General features: G+C 43.8%; 1 gene segment (V, D, J or C); it reads right to left on the reverse strand.

Annotated features, from left to right (window-relative positions):
- Positions 1-1,086: 1,086 nt before the first annotated feature.
- LOC137315725 (Ig heavy chain C region-like) lies at positions 1,087-19,075 on the reverse strand. The segment is given in 7 exon segments: positions 1,087-1,524; positions 8,532-8,840; positions 9,854-10,171; positions 10,287-10,595; positions 17,065-17,114; positions 18,363-18,684; positions 18,972-19,075. Coding segments are annotated over 7 exon segments (1,746 nt in total).
- Between the last annotated feature and the right edge of the window lie 1,029 nt (positions 19,076-20,104).

Below are 20,104 nucleotides of genomic sequence, written 5' to 3' on the forward strand. Positions count from 1 at the left end.
TGACGCCACACCTCTCATCTCAAGTTTAGTCAGGCAATGTTTTCTCAATCCCCCTGAATAGATATTTTTATTCATAAATATTTATTTAATACGTTGATTTATTTGATGTAAAGCAACGTTTATATTTGCAGACCATGTGGTTCTGTTATTTAGAAACTGACTGCCCGCTGGTCCCGGGGGTTCGTGTACAACAGAAGGGCAGTGTCTGTCTCTCTTTCATGAGGACAGGAGAGATGGTCTGTGCCGACCAATGCCCTTCCGTCACTACTGCCTGGATTCAATGCAGTGAAGAAAGAAATCCAACATTTAATTTGATAGAAATTACCCACTGAATGTTGTTTTAACGGTCTTCTGTTAAATTAGTTGGAGTGGCCTCACACTAGTTCCCAACGGGCATCATCTAACAGCTCAAAACTGGCTTCAATCGGAAGAAATCGGTGTAATGACGAAGAGAAGCCGCAATGTATTGTTTTTGTGGGAATTGGAAACAGCCATTGTATTGTGTTTGGAAGCGGTTTTCTTATGTTCGGGTTAAGGGGTCTGGTAGTGGAAGCACCTTTCGTCTGCATTTAGCTTGTGCTGTAAATAAGCTGGAAGGGCGGAATATAGAAGGTTTAGGGGTGATTTGAATGAGATTTTTAAGATTTTGAAAGGAATTGATAGGGTAGATAGAGAGAAACTTTTCCCGCTGGCGGGGGAGTCTAGGACAAGGGGACATAACCTTAAAATCAGAGCCAGGCCATTCAGGAGAGAAGTTCGGAAACATTTCTTCACACACCGGGTGGGAGAAGTGTGGAACTCTCTCCCACAAAAAGCAGTCGATGCTCAATTAATAATTTTAAAGCTGATTTATTTTTGCTGACCAAGGGTATTAAGGGATCTGGAGCCAAGGCGGGTGGATGGAGTTCGGATACAGATCAGCCATGATCTCAATGAATGGGGGAACAGGCTCGAAGGGCTGAATGGCCTCCTCCTGTTCTTGCGTTCCAACGGAATGTTGGCGCATTGGGGCTCCAAAGGGAACATATCCTGCTCCCGACCAACAAAAATAATTCAATTCCCATACATTTGACTCGTTACCAGAAAAAGGGTCTTTATTTGCTTTTAATTAAGGAATGGAAATGAGATAATCTCATTGACAAGAATTCACGGTGTCCATCAGTACAAGGGAAATGTTCACAAAACTCGGTTTACCGCTCGATTTATTAACCGTTCTGCTCATTATCTTCAAGGGAATGGCTTCATGTCCGACCACACAGGAGTAAGAAGCACCGCTGGTCCAATCCTCCGTCTTAATGGATAACATGCTGTACATGAAGAAGGAGCTACTGTCGTTCTCCGCCATCACCTCAGTGTTCTTGTAGCCGCTGGAATTCAGCGTCTTGTTATTAACGGTCCACTTGACAAAGATCTCTCTGGGAGAGAAACCTCTCACTAAGCAGGTGAGGGTCATAGACCGCTGAGCGGAGATTTCTTCTGCTAACGGGAGGAGGACAAACACAGACGGTTCATGTGGATTTGGATCTGCAGAACAAAATGTTTGGATATTAATATGTGAAAGGCGTTCATAGAGGGAATAAAGCGCAGCTTTAGATTGTGAAGATTCACTTTGCACTCGGAGATATCGTTCCCTTGCCTAATTTTAAAAACTCTGTTTGTTGCTTTGTGCACGAGTCACTTAAGGTGACATCTCTCCTCTCCTCTACTCTACGTGCCTTGAGAAGGCCATCGTTTGAGAAATGTAACTGAGTGGCTTGTAGATAATTTGAGAGGACAACTCCATCGTCCCGGAGCAAAGCCACACGTGGCGAAGATCGCATAGGGGTGATAGCCTCCCTTCGGATATGGACAGTGAAAGGACAATGGAAAAGAGTTCGGATTTTTAACGTTCAGTTCAGGAACATAGGAACAGAAGGAGGCCATTCAGGCCCTCGAGTCTGTTCCGCCATTCAATTATAACGTGGCTAATCTGTGTCTCAACTGCATTTACCCGCTTGGTTCCATATCTCTCAATACCCTTTATTACAGTATCATAATATGGTACAGCACAGAAGGAGGCCATTCGGCCCAACGTACCTATTCCAGCTCTTTGAAAGTGCTATCCAATTATTCCTATTACCCTGCTCTTTCCCGATAGCTGTCCAATTTTTTCCCTTCAAGTATTAACCAATTCCCTTTTGAAAGTTACTATTGAATCTGCTTCCACCACCCTTTCAGGCAGAACATTCAGATCATTACATCTCGCTGCGTAAAAAATGTTTCCTCATGTCGCCTCTGGCTCTTTTGCCAACCACTTTAAATCTGTGTCCTCTGGTTACCAAACCTTCTGACACTGGAAACAGTTTCTCCTTATTTACCTGATCAAAACCCTTCATGGTTTTGAACACCTCCATAACATCTCCCCTTAACATTCTCTGTTCGAAGGAGAACAATCCCGGCTTCTCCAGTCTCCAAATAACTGAAGTCTCTCATCCCTAGTGCCATTCTAGTAAATCTCGTCTGCACCCTCTCTGAGGCCTTGACATCCTTTCTCAAGTGTGGTGCCCAGAATTGAACACAATACTCCAACTGAAACCTAACCAATGATTTATAAAGATTTAGCATAAATTATTTGCTTCTGTACTCTGTGCCTCTATTACAAAAGCCCAGGATCACATACGGTTTATTAACAACATTCTCAACTTCTCCTGCCACCTTCAAAGATTTCTGTACGTACACTCCAGCTCTCTCTGTTCCTGCACTCCCTTTAAAATTCAACCATTTAGTTAATATAGTGTCTCTTCATTCTTCCTCCCAAAGAATGCATCACTTCATACTTCTCTGCGTTAAATTACATCTGCCATGTCTCTGCCAATGTCATCAGTTTGTCTATGTCCTCCTGAAGTTAGTTACTATCCTTCACATTATTTACATTTCCGAGTTTCGTGTCATCAGCAAACTTTGTAATTGTACCCAGTATACCCAAGTTCATGTCATTAATGTATATCAAAAAGAGCAGAGGTCTTTATGCTGATTCCTGGAGAACACCACTCTATACTTCCCTCCAGTCTGAAAAACTACCGTTCAACACTACTCTTTGCTTTCTGTCCCTTAGCGACATAGGAAAGAAATGGGGATGAGTTCCTGCGGTCAGTGTTTCAGGAGCCAGGGAGGAAGTTGAAAAGCAGGACCGCAAAGGTAGTAATCTCTGGATTACTCCCAGTGCCACCCGCTAGTGAGTGCAGAAATAGGAAGATAAGGCAGGTTAATGCGTGGCTACAGACATGGCGCAGGATGGATGGCTTCAGAGTCTTGGGGCAATTGGACCAGTTTTGGGACCGGAGTGCAAGGGTGGTGGAAGCAGATTCAATCGTGGCTTTTATAAAGGAATTGGACAAATACTTTGCTACTGGGCAAGCGTGGGGAAATGGGACTAACTGGATTGCTCTTATAAAGAGCTGGCAAGGGCACGATGGGCCGAATGGCTTCCATCTGAGCTGGAACCATTCTATGATTAGCCAATTTTGTATCCACGCTGCCGCTGTCCCTTTAATCCCGGGGGCTTTAATTTCGCTTACAAGTCTATTATGTGGTACTTTATCAAATGCCTTTTGAAAGTCACAACATCAACCACATTACCCTCATTAACCCTTCCCGTTACTTCATCAAAGAGCTCAATCAAGTTATCAAACACGATTTTCCTTTAACAAATCCCTGCTGACTTTCATTTACGAGCCGACAATTTTCCAAGTGCCAATTAATTTTGTCCCGGATTATTCTCTCTGAAAGTTTCCCCACCACCGACATGAGGCTGACTGGTCTGTAACTGCCGGGTTTACCTTTTTGAACAGGGGTGTAACATTTGCAATCCTCCAGTCTTCCGGCACCATCCCCATATCTGAGGAGGATTGGAAATTGTGGTGACAGCCTCCGTAATTTCCACCCTTACTTCCCTCAGTGACCGAGGTTGCATCCCATCTGGACCGGGTGACTTTTCTACTTTGAGTACTGGCAATCTTTTAAGTACCTCGTCTATCTATTTTTATCCTATCCCATATCGCTACTGACTCCTCTTTTACTGTTACAGTGGCAGCATCCTTTTCTCTAGTGAAGGCCAATGCGGTGCATTCATTTAGTACCTCAGCCATGCCCTTTTCCTCCACAAGAAGATCTCTTTTTTTGTCCCTAATCGGTCCCACCCTTCCTTTCACTGCCCTTTTACAATTTACATCTTGATAAAAGACTTTTGGGTTCCCTTTTATGCTGGCCGCTAATCCATTCTCATATTCTCTTTGCCGCTCTTATTTCCTTTTTAAATCTCCTCTGTACTTTCTGTATTCAACTTAGTCCTAAACTGTATTATGTGCCTTACATTTGTCATAAGCCTCCTTTTTCTGTTTCATTGTAATCTCTATATCTTTAGTCATCAAATGAGCTCGAGCTTTGGATGCCCTTCCTTTCCCCCTCGTGGGACTGGATGTGAACCATTTCCTCCTTGAAGGCCTCCCATTGTTCAATTACTATTTTGCAAACCAATCTTTGATTCCGATCTACCAGGACTAAGATCCCTTTGTAACTCACTGAAATTAGCCCTCCTCCAGTTAAATATTTTCACATTAGATTGTTCCTTGTCCTTTTCCACGACTATTCTAAACCTCATGATATTATGATCACTGTTCCCCAAATGCTCCCCCACTGAATCATGCTTCACTTGCCCCACTTCATTCCAAGAACTAGATCCAGCATTGCTTCCTTCCCCGCTGGGTTGGAAACACATTGTTCAACAAAGTTCTCTTGTACACATTTCAGGAATTCCTTCCCCTCTTTGCCCGATACATTGTTACTGTCCCAACCTATATTGGGATAATGGAAGTCCCCCCATTATCACTAATCTATCGTTCTTGCATCTTTCCGTAATTTGCCTGCAAATTTGTTCCTGTATCTCTTTCCCATTATCTGGTGGCCTGTCGTACACAGCCAGTAGTGTAATAGCTCCTCCATTGTTCTTTAAGTTTAACCAAATGGATTTTGTCTTTGACGCCCCCCCCCCCTCACCTTCATCATCACTTTCCAGTGCTATAATAGTTTAATTGATCAATACTGCCACTCCTCCTTTCATCCTTCACTATCTTTCCTGAATACCGTGTGGACAGGAATAATAAGTACCCATTCCCCCCAATCTTTGAACCATGTCTCTGCTATTGCCTCTGTATCAAAGTCCCATGTGGCGACTTGAGCCTGCAGCTCACCAACCTTATTTACCACGCTACGTGCATTTACACACATGTACTCCAAGCTCATCTTAGACTGCCTAAATTTCCCCCTGTATGATCCCTTCTATTTCTGAAGTACTCTTTGCTCAAGTGCTATTTCTCCCTCCCAGTCCTCTGTGCACCTTGCTTCTTCTCTATAATGTTTCATCCTGGTGCCCACCCTATTGCCAAATTTGTTTAAACCCTCCCCCATAGCAGTAGTTAACTTCCCAGCTCTGTTGAGGTGCAACCCGTCCATCTTGAACAGATCCCTCCTGCCCCGCAACTGGTCCGAATGTCCCAGGTATCGGAAACTCACCTGCTGCTACATTTTTCCAGGCGTTAGCCTGTCTTATTCGGCTATTCCTGTTCCCGCTTTTCCCCCATATCACTTGATCCCCTTAACATTAACAAATATATCTATCTCCTTCTTGAATACATCTAATGACTTGGCCTCCACTGCCTTCTGTGGTAGAGAATTCCACAGGTTCACCACCCTCTGAGTGAAGAAATTTCTCCTCATCTCGGTTCTAAATGGCATATCCCGTATCCTGATACTGGGACACCTGGTTCTGGACTCCCCAGCCAGCGTGAACATCCTCCCTGCATCTAGCCTGTCTAGTCCTGTTAGAATTTTATATGTTTCGATGAGATCACCTCTCATTCTTCTAAACTCTCGTGAATATAGGTCTAGTCGTCCCAATCCCTCCTCATACGTCAGTCCTGCCATCCCAGGAATCAGTCTGGTAAGCCTTCGTTGCACTCCCTCCATGGCAATGACATCCTTCCTCAAATAAGGAGACCAAAACTTCAGACAGTGCTCCAGATTTGGTCTCAGCAAGGCTCTGTATAACTGCAGTAAGACATCCCTGCTCCAGTACTCAAATCCTCTTGCAATGAAGGCCAACATACCATTCGCCTTCCTAACTGCTTGTTGCTTTCAGCGACTGGTGTACAAGGACTCCCAGGTCTCGTTGCACCTCCCCTTTTCCCAAACTGTCACCATTCAGATAATAATCTGCCTTTCTGTTTTTACAACCAAAGTGGATAACCTCACATTTCTCCACGTTATACTGCATCCGCCATGTTCTTGCCCACTCACCCAACTTGTCTAAATCACTCTTTGCATCCTCCTTACAGCTCTCATTCCACCCCAGCTTTGTATCGTCTGCAAACTTGGAAATGTTACATTTAGTTCCCTCATCCAAATCATTGATATATATTGTGAATAGCTGGGGCCCAAGCACTGTTCCCTGCGATACCTCACTAGTCACTGCCTGGCACCCGGAAAAAGACACCTTAATTCCTCCTCTCTGTTTCCTGTCTGTCAAACAATTCTCAATCCATGCCAATATATTCCCCCCAATCCCATGTGCTTTAATTTTGCACACTAACCTCTTGTGTGGGACCCTATCAAAAGCCTTCTGAAATTCCAAATACACCACATCTACTGGTTCTCCCTTATCTATTCTGCTCGTTACATCCTCAAAAAACTCCAGTAGATTTGTTAAGCATGATTTCCCTTTCATAAACCCATGCTGACTTTGTCCAATCCCGTTAATGACTTCCAAGTGTTCTGTTATCACATCTTTCATAAAGACGATAGCATTTTCCCCACTATTGATGTTGGGCTAACTGGTCTGTAATTACCTGTTTTCTCTCTCCCTCCTGTTTGAAATAGTGGGGTTACATTTGCCACACTCCAGCTGTAGGAACTGTTCCAGAGTCCATAGAATTTTGGAAGATGATCACCAATGCATCCACTATTTCCAGGGCCACTTCCTTTAGTACTCTGGGATGTAGATTATCAGGCCCTGGGGATTTGTCAGCCTTTAGCCCAAATGATTTCGGAAGCACAATTTTTTTTTTAACAATAATTCCCCCAGAGTCCAAAAATCTGTCTATCTCACCCTTGAATATATTCAACGACTCAGCATCCACATCCCTATGGGGTAGAGAATTCCACAGATTCACAACCCTCTGAGTGAAGAAATTCCTCCTCACCTCAGTCTTAAATGGTCGACCCCTTATCCTGAGACTAAGCCACTTAGTTCCAGCCAGAGGAAACAACCTCTCAGCATCTACCCTGTCAAGCCCCCTCAGAATCTTGTATGTTTCAATGAGATCACCTCTCATTCTTCTAAACTCCAGAGAGTATAAGGCCATTATACTCAATCTCTCCTCATCGGACAACCCTCTCATCCCAGGAATCAATCGAGTGAACCTTCTTTGCACTGCATCTAAGGCAAGTGTATCCTTCCTCAGATAAGGAGACCGAAACTGCACGCAATGCTCCAGGTGAGGTCTCAACAAAGCCCTGTACAATTTCAGTAAGACTATTGAACCCCCTATAACAACTGCATGTCTTTCGCTCGCTGTTCAGCCGAGTCTCCCGTGGTGCAGTGGATTTGCTCCGGATTGCACGTAATCCAGCAACAAACTATTAATCTCAGTTTTGAAATTTCCAATTGACCTCCAGCCTCACCAGCTTTTTGGGAGAGAGAGTTCCAGATTCCCACTGCCGTTTGTGTGAAGAAATGTTCCCTCGCATCACCCCTGAACGACCTAGCTCTAATATTAAGGTTATGGCCCCTTGTTCTGGACTCCCTCAGTTTCTCCGGTGTCAGCCAGCGAATTTACAGGATTATTGAGTTCAATTTCGCTACTTGCCGTGGTGGGGGTAAAAGAGTTTCCTCCAATCAAGGCTCTGCAGAGGGGATCGAGTGATTGAGAAAAGCGTTTCGTTTGGAATAAAAGAGTTTCCTTTCCATTTTGTCCAATTACCAACTTTATTGTTTATTCATTCCCGGGATGTGGGCGCCTCTCGTGAGGTCGGCTTTTATTGCCCATCCATAGTTGTCCTTGAGAAAGTGATGGTGAGCTTTCTGCTTGGCCCGCTACAGTCCGTAAAGTGAAGGTACTCCCACAGTGCTGTTAGGAGGGAGTTCCAGAAATTTGAATGGGACAATGAAGGAATGGCGATACATGCCCAAATCGGGATGAGTTGTGATTTTAAGGTGAACTTGGAGGTGATGGTGTTCCCATGCACCTGTTGGTAGGGGCCGCGGATTTGGGAGGTGCTGCCAAAGAAGCCTGCACGAGTTGCTGCAGTGTATCCTGTAGATGGTACACACTGCAACCACAGTGCGCCGGTGGTGGAGGGAATGGATGTTTAAGGTGGTGGATGGACTAAACTATGTCATGGGGATAGACTATGCATATATTTAATGAATAGAAGTCATGTACACGCACTGAGAAGATTCACAATGTGGCACTTGTTGCTGCAACCTCACTGCTCACCTCGTTCCTTGTGTATGGACGCTCTTTTAGGAGTTGGAAGATCCTGATGGCTCACCACGCAATAGAACGTATCCCCACTCAGCCACGCTTGTGTCGAGATGTCTACTTTGCTGATCAGGCTGTCGGAGCCCTCGCCAGGTTGGACGGCAATCTCTGATTTTAAAGGCTGCTGTTCTCTGGTCCAGGACACGTTGACCCCATTCGGAGCATCAGACACGACACAGGTCAAAGTCACCGTCGCCTCCAGTAAAACCTGTTCTTGTGATGGTGGCAGAATAGTGACTTCTGGTTCACCGGGTGGAGGACAATCTGTGAGAGGAAAATAAATGTGAACCGATCTATTCTCTGGAGAATTGTGATGCGAACGTTCAGCCTTTATTTGATTAAAGACAAGGGAAGTCATTTTTACTTTGGGCGATATGGACTCAGCCTTTCATTATACAGTGCGCCTGATTTTCCGGGCCACTAATCAGGAATGTGAACATTAGTGATTCCCCCATTCCCTGGAACAGTTGTGTTGAAGCACAGCTCTGATGCTCTACTTGCCGGATGTCGGCTCACTGAGAACTAAACTGGGACCAGGATCGCAGACTGATCCGATGACATGGCCGCAGAGGAATCCCTTCTGGGGCGGGGCTCTGGAACGTCTGCAGTGCCCACTGAACTGTAACAGAGGCAGAGAGAGTCAGGCCGTCCAGGAGAAGGAAGCAAGTAACCAGATACTCGATAAAGAAAGAAAGAACTTGCATTTATCCAGCGCTTTTCATCACCTCAGGACGTCCCAGAGCGCTTTACAGACAAAAAACTACTTTTGACGTGTGGTCACTGTTGAAATGTTGGAAACTGAGCTATCAATTTGCTCACAGCAAGCTCCCACCAACAGCAATGTGATAATGACCGGGTAATCTCTTTTAGTGATGTTGGTTGAGGGATAAATATTGGCCAGGACACAGGGGAAAACTCCATTGCTTGTCTTCTAAATATTGCTGTGTGATCTTTAAGGTCCACCTGAGAGGGCAGATCGGGGCCTCGGTTTAACGTCTCAACAAGATGGCCCCTCCCATAGTGCAGCGCTCCATCAGTCCTGACTGGGAGTGTCAGCCTCGATTTTGTGCTCAAGTCTCAGGAGTGGGATTGAACCCACGACCTTCTCACTCAGAGACGATCAATAACATCAATGATATGTTCCTAATAATTGGTGAAAGAAGTTATCAGTCCCCCCACACACACCCTCACCCCCACCCCACGGAACACTGACTGTAAATTTCGGTAGAATTTGGCACTTAGATGCATCTGGCCTCAGCTCCCGGTTTGCCTCTTACCAGGAGAACTGGTGATATTTTTGCTCTGGATGCTCTTGCTCGCTTTGTGAGTGACGGAGCAGGTGTATACCGCACCGTTGAACCATTCCCTGGAGGTGATTTCCAGCCGACTACTGACGCTGAAGTTGCCGTTCTCTTCACAGGGAGGAGAGGTGACGAACCCGGACTTCACGGGCAATCCGCCCTTCAGCCACTGCACGTCGATGGGTTTTGGTCGGAATTCGGATATTAAACACACGGCCGTTACATGTTTGCTGGATAAGATTTCCTGAGGTGAACTTTGCGTCAGGATAACAGTTGGAGGGACCGCAGGCAATCCTATTGTGGGAATTCAAGGAAAAAAGGTGATTTCACCATTTAAAAATTAAATAATTCTGTATTGGAAAATTCTGTTATCTTTTCACATCTTGGTCGCCATCGAGCTCACACCAACCTCGAAAGTGCAGCTTCACTGTCTCCCAGGCAGATCCGCTGTGCCGAACCACGCAGTAAACTTTGCTGCTCTCCATCTCTGACTCGGGGATCGTTAACTGGCTGCTCAGGGTGTAGGTTCCCTTCTTGTTGAACACTGACGGGTAGGTCATGAATCCACTAGTGATGCGTTGGTCATTTTTGGTCCAGGAAAGGATGGCTTTTTCGGGGGAATAGTTCATCGCCAAGCACCCGACCGTCACCAAACCTTCAGTATTGGGTTCTCCACAGGACGATAGCAGGGCGAAGAGTGTCGGAGTAGACGGTTCAGCTGTGAAAGAGGAACAAATTGAACACAAAAGTGAAACTCCGCGATCACATTTACATGAAACGCCCTCATGTTTTGAATATCCGCCAGAATCTGCACCAATTGCATCATTTGAGGATCACAAACAACAGTGAAAAGTGAGCCTCTGCTAATTGTGAGGCCTGACTTGAAATGGGCTCACCGAACCCCAGTCTGGTGCATCCGAAAGTCCGGAGACAGGAAAGTCCATTCGGCCCATCAAGCTCCATCCACCCAGACTCAGTACAAGGAAATTGTATCATTGACTTCGCCGAACTCCTTGTCGCCACTCCAATGACGAGGACATATTCTACCCCCTCCCTGTTCTCAAATAAAGTTCAGGCAAAAATATTAATATCACAGGTCTGGAAATTCCCCCAGGCTACTCCCTGTAAACGGAGTTTCCACTCCACTTCCCACAAAGTCTCGCAGGCGGAGCGGGAGCAGCTCTGACGAATTTCTCGGCATATAAGTCTGAATATCCATCGAGGCCAAGAGGGGGCTGGATAAAAAATCAGGCGTATACGTTTAGAGGAACTGTGAGCAGCAGGGATGGAAAGTTGGTTGATGGACAGGAAACACAGAGAAACGGTTAACGTGTCCTTCAGATTGGAGAACGGCTGGAAAGTGAAGTCCTCCTGGTGTCAGTATTCGGGGCACTTCTGTTTACATACATTCCATGGTTTACACTTGGCGACAGGGAATAAAATCTCGAAAGTTGCTAACGACAAAAAAGTACATGATTTGGCAAGCAGCGAGGAGGAATGTAAAAGTCTTCATGAAGACAGAGGCAGGATAGGAGAATGGGCGGGCATGTGGCAGATATAATTTAATTAGTGTGCAGAATGTGGGACTGTATACTCAGGGATATGAAACTAAGTGTTCGGATGTGCAAACAGATCTAAAGTGTGAATATATAATTCTAAAAATGCGATTGTACGCCAAAAACATCTTGCAATTATATAGCCCCTTCAATGTCATAAAATGTCACTGAGGCACAGAAGGAGATATTGGGACAGCTGAACAAATGCTTGGTCAAAGAGGTAGGTTTAAAGGAGATTCTTCAAGGAGAGGGAGAGGTAGAGAGGCGGCGAGGTTTAGGGAGGGGATTACAGAGTTTAGGGCCAAGACAGCTGATGGCACGGCCACCAATGGTGGAGCGATTAAAATCGAGGATACGCAAGAGGCCAGAATTGGTGGCCTCGGAGGGTTGTACGGCTGGAGGAGGTTACAGAGATAGGGAGGGGTGAGGCCATGGAGGGATTTGAAAACAAGGATGTGAACTTTAAAATCGAGGCGTTCCCGGACCGACAGCCAATGGAGGTCAGCGAGTACAGGTGTGATGGGTGAACGGGACTTTGTGCGAGTTAGGATACGGGGCAGCAGAGTTTTCGATCAGCCCAGGTTTATGGAGGGCGGGAGATGGGAGGCCAGGAGAGCATTGGAATAGTCAAATCTAGAGGCAATAAAGGCATGGATGAGGGTTTCAGCAGCAGAAGAGCTGAGGCAGGGGTGGAGATGGGTGATGTTACGGAGGTGGAATTAGGCGGTCTTGGCGATGGAGCAGATATGTGGTCCGAATCTCATCTCAGGGTCAAATAGGACGCCGAGTTTGCGAACGGTCTGGTTCAGCCTCAGAGAATGGCCAGGGAGAGGGATGGAGACAGTGGCTAGGGAACGGGTTTAGTGGCGGGGACCAAAGACAACGACTTCTGTCCTCCCAACATTTAGTTGGAGGAAATTTTTGCTTATCCAGCACTGGATGTCGGACAAGCAGTGTGACAAATCAGAGAGAGTGGAGGGGTTGAGGGAGGTGGTGGTGAGGTAGAGCTGGGTGTCGGCAGCTTCCATGTGGAATCTGACTTTGTATTTTCAGATGATGTCGCCGCGGGGCAGCATGTCGATGAGAAATAGGAAGGGTCAAGGATAGATCCTTGGGGGACTCCAGAGATAACGGAGCGGGAAGAGAAGTCATTGCGGATGGTTCTCTGGCTACGACTGGGTAGCTGAGAATTGAACCAGGCGAGCGCAGTCCTACCCAGTTGGATGACGGAGGAGAGGCTTTGGAAGAGGATGATGTGGTGAACCGTGTCAAAGGCTGCAGACAGGTCGGAAAAGATGAGGAGGGAAAGTTTACTCCGGTCACAGTCACATAGGATGTCATTTGTAACTTTGTCAAGGGTCATTTCAGTACTGTGGCAGGGGCGGAAACCTGATTGGAGGGGTCCATAATGGAGTTATGGGAAAGATGGTGACAGGGGTTAGGGAGACGACAACACATTCAAGGACTTTGGAGAGGAAAGCGGGGTTAGAGATGGGGCGGTAGTTTGCAAGGACAGAAGGGTCATGAGTGGGTTTTTTTAGTTGGGGGGGGGGTGATGAGGGCAGATTTGAAGGGGAGGGGGACAATACCTGAGGAGATGGAACCGTTAACAATATCAGCAAACATGTATCGTTCACAATATAAGCTAACATTGGGGCCAGGAAGGGAAGTTTGGTGGTCAGCAGTTTGGTGGGAATAGGGTTGAGGGAGCAGGAGGTGGTTCTCATGGACAGGATGAGAAGTGAGATATTTAAATTCTTCTTTGGCAGTAGCGCAAAATCGACGATAACGAATTGCACCTCATTTTGCAATCCACCCAAATTTCTTTTCCATTTAAGTGAAGAGGAATTTGTTCAGTGTGGGTATGATTTCGGGGCATGAATCCGACTTGGGCAGTGGACAAAGGGGCGGTATCGAATCGGCCGCCTGTTTCTCGCCCCTCCTTATATTCACTCCCATTGAAGTATAACGGGAGGCTGGTGCAATACTGCCAGTTGTGAGCTACCGCCCATTGAGTATCAATTCATCCTTGTCTGTGGTGCAAAATGGGCGACAGCCAATCGGTGCCCCGTTTTGCACTGCCTTAAATCGAAAAGATGCTCGGGCAGGGGGAAACGAGCTGCCGATTGGCTGTCGTTGACATTGCTTTTCTCTCTCAGGGTCGAAAGAACGGTGTATAGAGAAATAATGTCACCTCTTAATGTGAACCCTTTCTCTCTCATGGTCAAAAGAACGGTGTATGGAGAAATAATGTCACCTCTTAATGTGAACCCTTTCTCTCTCATGGTCCAAAGAACTGTGTGTAGAGAAATAATGTCACCTCTTAATGTGAACCCTTTCTCTCTCATGCTCTAAAGAACGGTGTATAGAGAAATAATGTCACCTCTTAATGTGAACCCTTTCTCTCTCATGGTCTAAAGAACGGTGCACAGAGAAATAATGTCACCTCTTAATGTGAACCCTTTCTCTCTCATGGTCTAAAGAACGGTGTACAGAGAAATAATGTCACCTCTTAATGTGACCCCTTTCTCTCTCATGGTCTAAAGAACTGTGTGTAGAGAAATAATGTCACCTCTTAATGTGAACCATTTCTCTCTCATGGTCTAATGAACGGTGTATAGAGAAATAATGTCACCTCTTAATGTGAACCATTTCTCTCTCATGGTCTAATGAACGGTGTATAGAGAAATAATGTCACCTCTTAATGTGAACCCTTTCTCTCTCATGATGCATCGAGCAACTTCTCCCATTTGCTTTCTTGCTGTAATCAAATATTGGGCCAAGTTTCGCGGTATTTACTGTTTACTCCTAATGTCCCAACACTTCAAGATACATAAATAATAATATCAACAGCAATAATAAAGGTATCACTAATAATGTGGTAGTAATAATATTATTATTAACAGCAATAATAATAACTATTAATAATGTCAGCCAAGAAACGCCTTGCAAATGCGGGTAGGACCTTTGGACCAGAACTGTTCCCTGTCCTATTCTCCCGCCGCCCTCAACACATCTGAGTCCGGGGTCTCTGTATTCTTTGTTTACCGCCTGGCTCGGGTCTCAAATCACCAACACAGATGAGCTGCAGAACCTCGATTTGCTAAAGTAGCGCTCTTCCGTTTCTTAAATGATCTGTGCTATAGCCTCGTCTGCAGAGAAACTGTTCAATAAAACACTAAAGGTAGATTTTTGTCTTCGCTGGCTGGGTATTAAGGATAATCTCAGCTTCGCGCTGAACAACAATCTGGGGAAGGGGGAGGGGGGGAGGGAAATCTGATCGGGAAAAAATAGACGTCACTCACAGAATCCACCTGATCTTCCTCCTATTTAAACTAATGGAAGTAAAATCGGGAGAGTTTTGTAGCAGGTGTGCAATCCTCCCCACTCAAATTTCCTCTCTGTGCACAGAGCAGGGATTGTTTAACGCCCAGGCGGGAATCTATATCTTGCACACTTTAACTTCGAAATGTGGAATTCAGTATAATTCAAGTTTAACTGAAACTACACAAGGATCCGTGTAAAACAGAACATCGCTTCGTTTAATTATCAGAGACCCTGAATATAACGGAGCAAATGGAGAAACGAGCCTTTAGGTTCGAACTTCTAACTTCGACGGGAGCGTAATTCAGGGAAAACCAGGCGTTGTGTAATTCGGAAAGCCCATCCGCTACCGCCCGTTTTACGCCCCGCACAAGTTGAATTTTACCTCCAGAGTGCTGATAATAAATTAATGTTGATATTAACGTCATTTTAGTGAAACAAATCTGTTTGAAGTTTAAAATTGTTTCTAGTTTCCTTCCAGCCTTACGAGGTCAGTAGTTTTTAAAATTTAATGAACTAATGTAATTTAATTAAACGAAGATCATTTCAACAATTCTGCTTGATTTCCAGCAATATTCGCATCGCTGCCTCCAACCTTATAATTTCCCCCACTCTGCCTAGTTTATTTCTTGTCTATTTCCAACCTTGTGAAGCCTGAAAGTTCTTTGGTTGAAATATATTGGTGGTAATTTTGACTTGGTGGGACAGTGTAAAACTGGTGATTAACGTCATTGGAAATAAAAGCCGGGAGAGATGTTAAACGGACTGTCGACTCCCCAGCACCCGTTTCGCACTGTCGCCAAAATCAAAATTACCCCCATTCATTTTAAAAATGTTGTTTGGCTTCTATAACAGTTTATCTCTTTCTGCCTATGAATTTGCACAATTCTTTAGTAAAGCCTGTCTCACTGCCTAAAAGAGATAATATACAAAGAGCCAACATTTTTGGACAGTTTACTGACAATAAAACTTCCTCCATTGAAGAGTAAGTACTTAATAAACCAAGAGCTATTTTAAATTGAAATCTATCCAGCCACAGGCTCCACATTGTTCATTAATTAAATATAATATATAAAATCATCAAGACCAAACCAGGATACAGCAACTAATTAAAATCTGCAGTGAGACCTTTTGGAGCTCAATCACAACTGAGTAAGAAACACGGTGATTTGTGAAATTAATTGTAACATAATCGATTTATTTTTCTCCCATCTCTGACATTTTCTCCTGACGGTGTTGTGTATGGGACATTTGTGGAAGGCGGTTTGTGTTTAATTGATTATATTGTAAGTTAACATTGATATTAACTGATGCTGTATTAAATTATAATCAAATCCAATATTAATTTTAAACCTGCTTCTGCCCACAACCTTGTGCATTGTGGAAATGTTAACAAACTTTTCGTGACAGATATTCAATATGAACGTATCGAATATTATACTAATAGATGAATACATTAGTTTTATGTAAATAAAGGCACAGAAATGAGTTTTAAATTATGAAGTGAGTTGTAATGATTTGGAATGCAGTGAAAGGGCGGTGGAAGCAGATTTAAAAGTAACTTTCAAAAGGGAATTGGATAAATACTTGAAGGGAAAAAACAGGACTCTGAGAAAAGTACAGGGGGATGGAACTGATTGGAAGCTCTTTCAAAGAGCTGGCAGAGGCACGTTGGGCCGAATGGCCTCCTCCTCTGCTCTACATACTATATGATACTATGATGCATCGAGCTTCTAATAATTTTATGCTCTGTCTCTGCACAATTAGAATCTCTGTAGTTTTCTGAGCTCTCTGAAACAATACAGACTCTGCGGATTTTCACAGTGTCTTTCACATGATGGAGTCAGGAGTGGATTTTTAAGCAGTTTTCTACACGGCCGAGCGAGTACTCTACACTCATAAAGAATTTCAGTATATCCTGAAAGGAGCCCGATGTACATGATCTCGGACTGAGCCCAAAGCACTTGGGACAACATTATAACCGAGAACTGCATTAGCCAGATGTTGTCAAATTAAACATTGCAGAAACAAAAATAAACACAGATCAGCATCAGGTTTCTGGTATCAAATAACCCATACTCGCAGATAAACAAGATCCCACAATAATCAAGGAGAAATGCAAGAGTGATACAGCTGCTTTGATCTATAAAATCTCAGATGCACAATCAAAAGTTACATACCAATAAATCTAAGGAAACAGTACCAACTTCACAGGATTGTGGAAATAATTAACTATTAAAACAACACGAAATACAAGATTAAACATACAAATTAAATACTGCAACTAAATTAGTGCATGTTTCTTACCTGCAGTCACCGTCACCATGGTCCCTTGTCCCCAGTAGCCCCAGTAATCACTGTGTTACATTCCTTCATCTGAGTCACACAATAAGGGGCTCTGCATTCGGTACAGAAAATAGTCTACATTATTTTAAGTTTTGACATTCCAGAGGCAAGGTAATGTTACGATAGATTTATGTGATATTAAAAATCATTATATATAGTAACAAATGGTTCCATTTGATTGTTTATAAATTACTTTGATATTTGCGATCTCATACATTAGTTGATGAACAAGTTTCCAAATCGCCAACAATTTCGTGAATATTTTTTATAGTTGTCCTGCTTAATCCTCGCCAGGACTGCAGTGCGAGATAGCAATACATGAATATTACTTTAATATATTCGCAGTTGTATTCCAGCCGGAGCACTGCCCCAGTTTCACCCCATGAATGTTGAAAGGGTTTTTGTATTGACAGTTAATGCTGTGCCACCCAGGTATACACCATGATACACACCGTGTCAAATACTTCTGCCAACATATAGCTTTCGTATGTAGATCTAAATTCCAAACAGCTTACAAAAAACTCGACTCAGATTCACCAGTGGATGCATTAATGTGATGCTTGTATCAGTATAACTTGTTATATGTTTATAAAAAGCCACGTTTTAGTGTTGAGACACACAACCAGTCTTTGCATGGAATTTAAATTCGTCAGTTCAATTTACACTTTATAGCTGGTTTTATAAACTTGGAGATATTTCTGACAGTGATATATATGGAATGACACTAATGTTGCTGTTCATGATGGTTTTGTGATCACAGATTTCAGCAGGATCCCGCTCAGTGTTACTGTATGACGAGATGTCGATATGAAGCACTGTGGATCCACTGTATTATCACAATGACACACGCCAGCACAAATACTGCACTCGCTCTCTGTTCAGCACTGTCTGTCAAAATTCACTTTCAAAAAACCCTTATTGGGACTGCAACCGGACTAGAAATTCACTCAGGGTGAGAGAAAGAGAACACATCTGTGCACATCAGCGACCAGTGGTAGAATATATTGAAACAAGCATTAACTTCAAATTTCCATTCCTCACACATCGAAGTGCTGGACACCAGCAGAGTCCCTTCTCCTCATTATTACAACAACAGTTCATATTTTAGATCAGTTAACTGTCCTTAAACAAGATGCTTTGGGAAGAAATACCGTCTATTTGAAAGTACTGCAATTAACATTGCACTTTATTTAATTACTAACCGTCAGGTTATATTTGGAACGGTTGGATTTCTCCTCCTGTTTTTGTACAGGTCCAGCCCCGGACCCCCTCCCCGTGGGTATCCTGCACAGTAATACATGGCGGTGTCTTCGGTCTTCAAATTAGTCATTTTCAGATAAAAGGTCGTGCTGTCTTTGGAAGGGGTGAATCGATCTTGAACTCCGGGTGCGTAATAATTCGTGGATGTGGGCGTATAATAGCTCAGTAACCACTCCAGCCCTTTCCCAGGAACTTGCTTAACCCAAGCCATGTAATAGCTGTTGACATTGAACCCACTCACCGAACAGGACAGTGTCTGAGTCTCCGTGGGCTTTGCGGTAACGGAATCCGATTGTGTCAGCACGATGTTGCATTGGACATCTGAGAGTGGGGGGAAAAGATCGGATGTCATTAAAACAGGCAAAATTAAAGATGGTCATAAAAGTAAAACAGAATATTTAAAAGCGAGAACTGGGTTAATCATCCATCTTCTCGTTCTTTTTGTACAATATCTTGAACGAATTATTGAAGGTTTAATTTTGTTGTCATGCTGGAGAACTGATAAATCGGTTCTTTCCTGACGTATTTGCAATTTCGCTAAGATAATCTTCACAGTGCAATCAGAGGAATTTCCCCCACCCTGAGCTGAAAAGGGAAAGAATACTCACAGGTAAAGTAAGACAGAAGTAAACAGAGGTAGAAGCCAAGCGCCATCGTTTGCTTTCTTGATCAAACTCTCTGCTCCCCAGAACAGCCTCCTGATTGCTGACCTGAAGCCGAGCGCTCCACTATTTAAACTGCCTGGAGCTCCGTGAGCTAAAGCCCGGGGCTGGAAATCATCCGCCTCCTTCAGCAGTAGTTTGGCTCCTCCTCTCTTTTCCTTTCTCAGCTCAACGATCTGATTTTCGATCATCAAAAAATTAGCACCAATAATCCATTTTCTGTGCTCACCTCTCAAAACTAGATTTGCTTTGTATTGGCTAGTTATCGATCTAGATAATACAGTTAATCCAAAACAATTTCAGTTTAAAGATAGTATATGGAGTCTGATTCTCCCACATTTTTAATCCCTATTCAGTTGGTGTCACTGAATCGAATGCAAAAGGAGAGAGGAAGTGATTATTATTGTACCAATTCTATCGGATGTTCAACAAATTTTGGGAAACTATTGCCTTTATTTTCAGGTATCAGATATCGTTTCTATGCAGTTCTTTACTTAATGTGAGCTCTCCCCATCACTCGGGCCCCTGATACTAACTTTACTATCGGTAGTGGGGTAAAGTTACTCATATTGAACGATTGTAAATTGTGAAGCAATCCACCTGTCTTTGCAGGAGATTACACAGTTTCTCCAAAACTGTCTCCCTCAGAATTAAATTCTCAAATGCCTTGCTTTCTAATGAGAATTACCATATTGCACATTGTAAATGTCCTTAATACTGCAAAATTAAAGACTATTGAAAAGTGTGAAACAAAAAAATAAACGTAGACATTGTTTTATTAATGTTAGATAGATTTTTAATTTTTACAAGGAAAGTGAGATTATTAGTTCACATGTTCTAGTTAAAGGTCTGATCTTTGATTCATTGTTGGATTAATCAGAGATGCAGCTGTTTTGGTTCCAGTGAACGTGACTCCCAGCGCTGGGTAGAATTCGTGTTGTGGGCAACAGTTCACTTGTTTCCAAATCTGTCTCTCTCTCTCTATTTCTCTCTATATCTGTCTCTATCTGTCTGTCTGTGTCTCTCACTCACTCACTCACACACACACACGCACACACACACACACACGTATATCTATT

Source organism: Heptranchias perlo, unplaced genomic scaffold (assembly GCF_035084215.1).
Source record: "Heptranchias perlo isolate sHepPer1 unplaced genomic scaffold, sHepPer1.hap1 HAP1_SCAFFOLD_56, whole genome shotgun sequence".
Lineage (NCBI taxonomy): Eukaryota > Metazoa > Chordata > Chondrichthyes > Hexanchiformes > Hexanchidae > Heptranchias > Heptranchias perlo.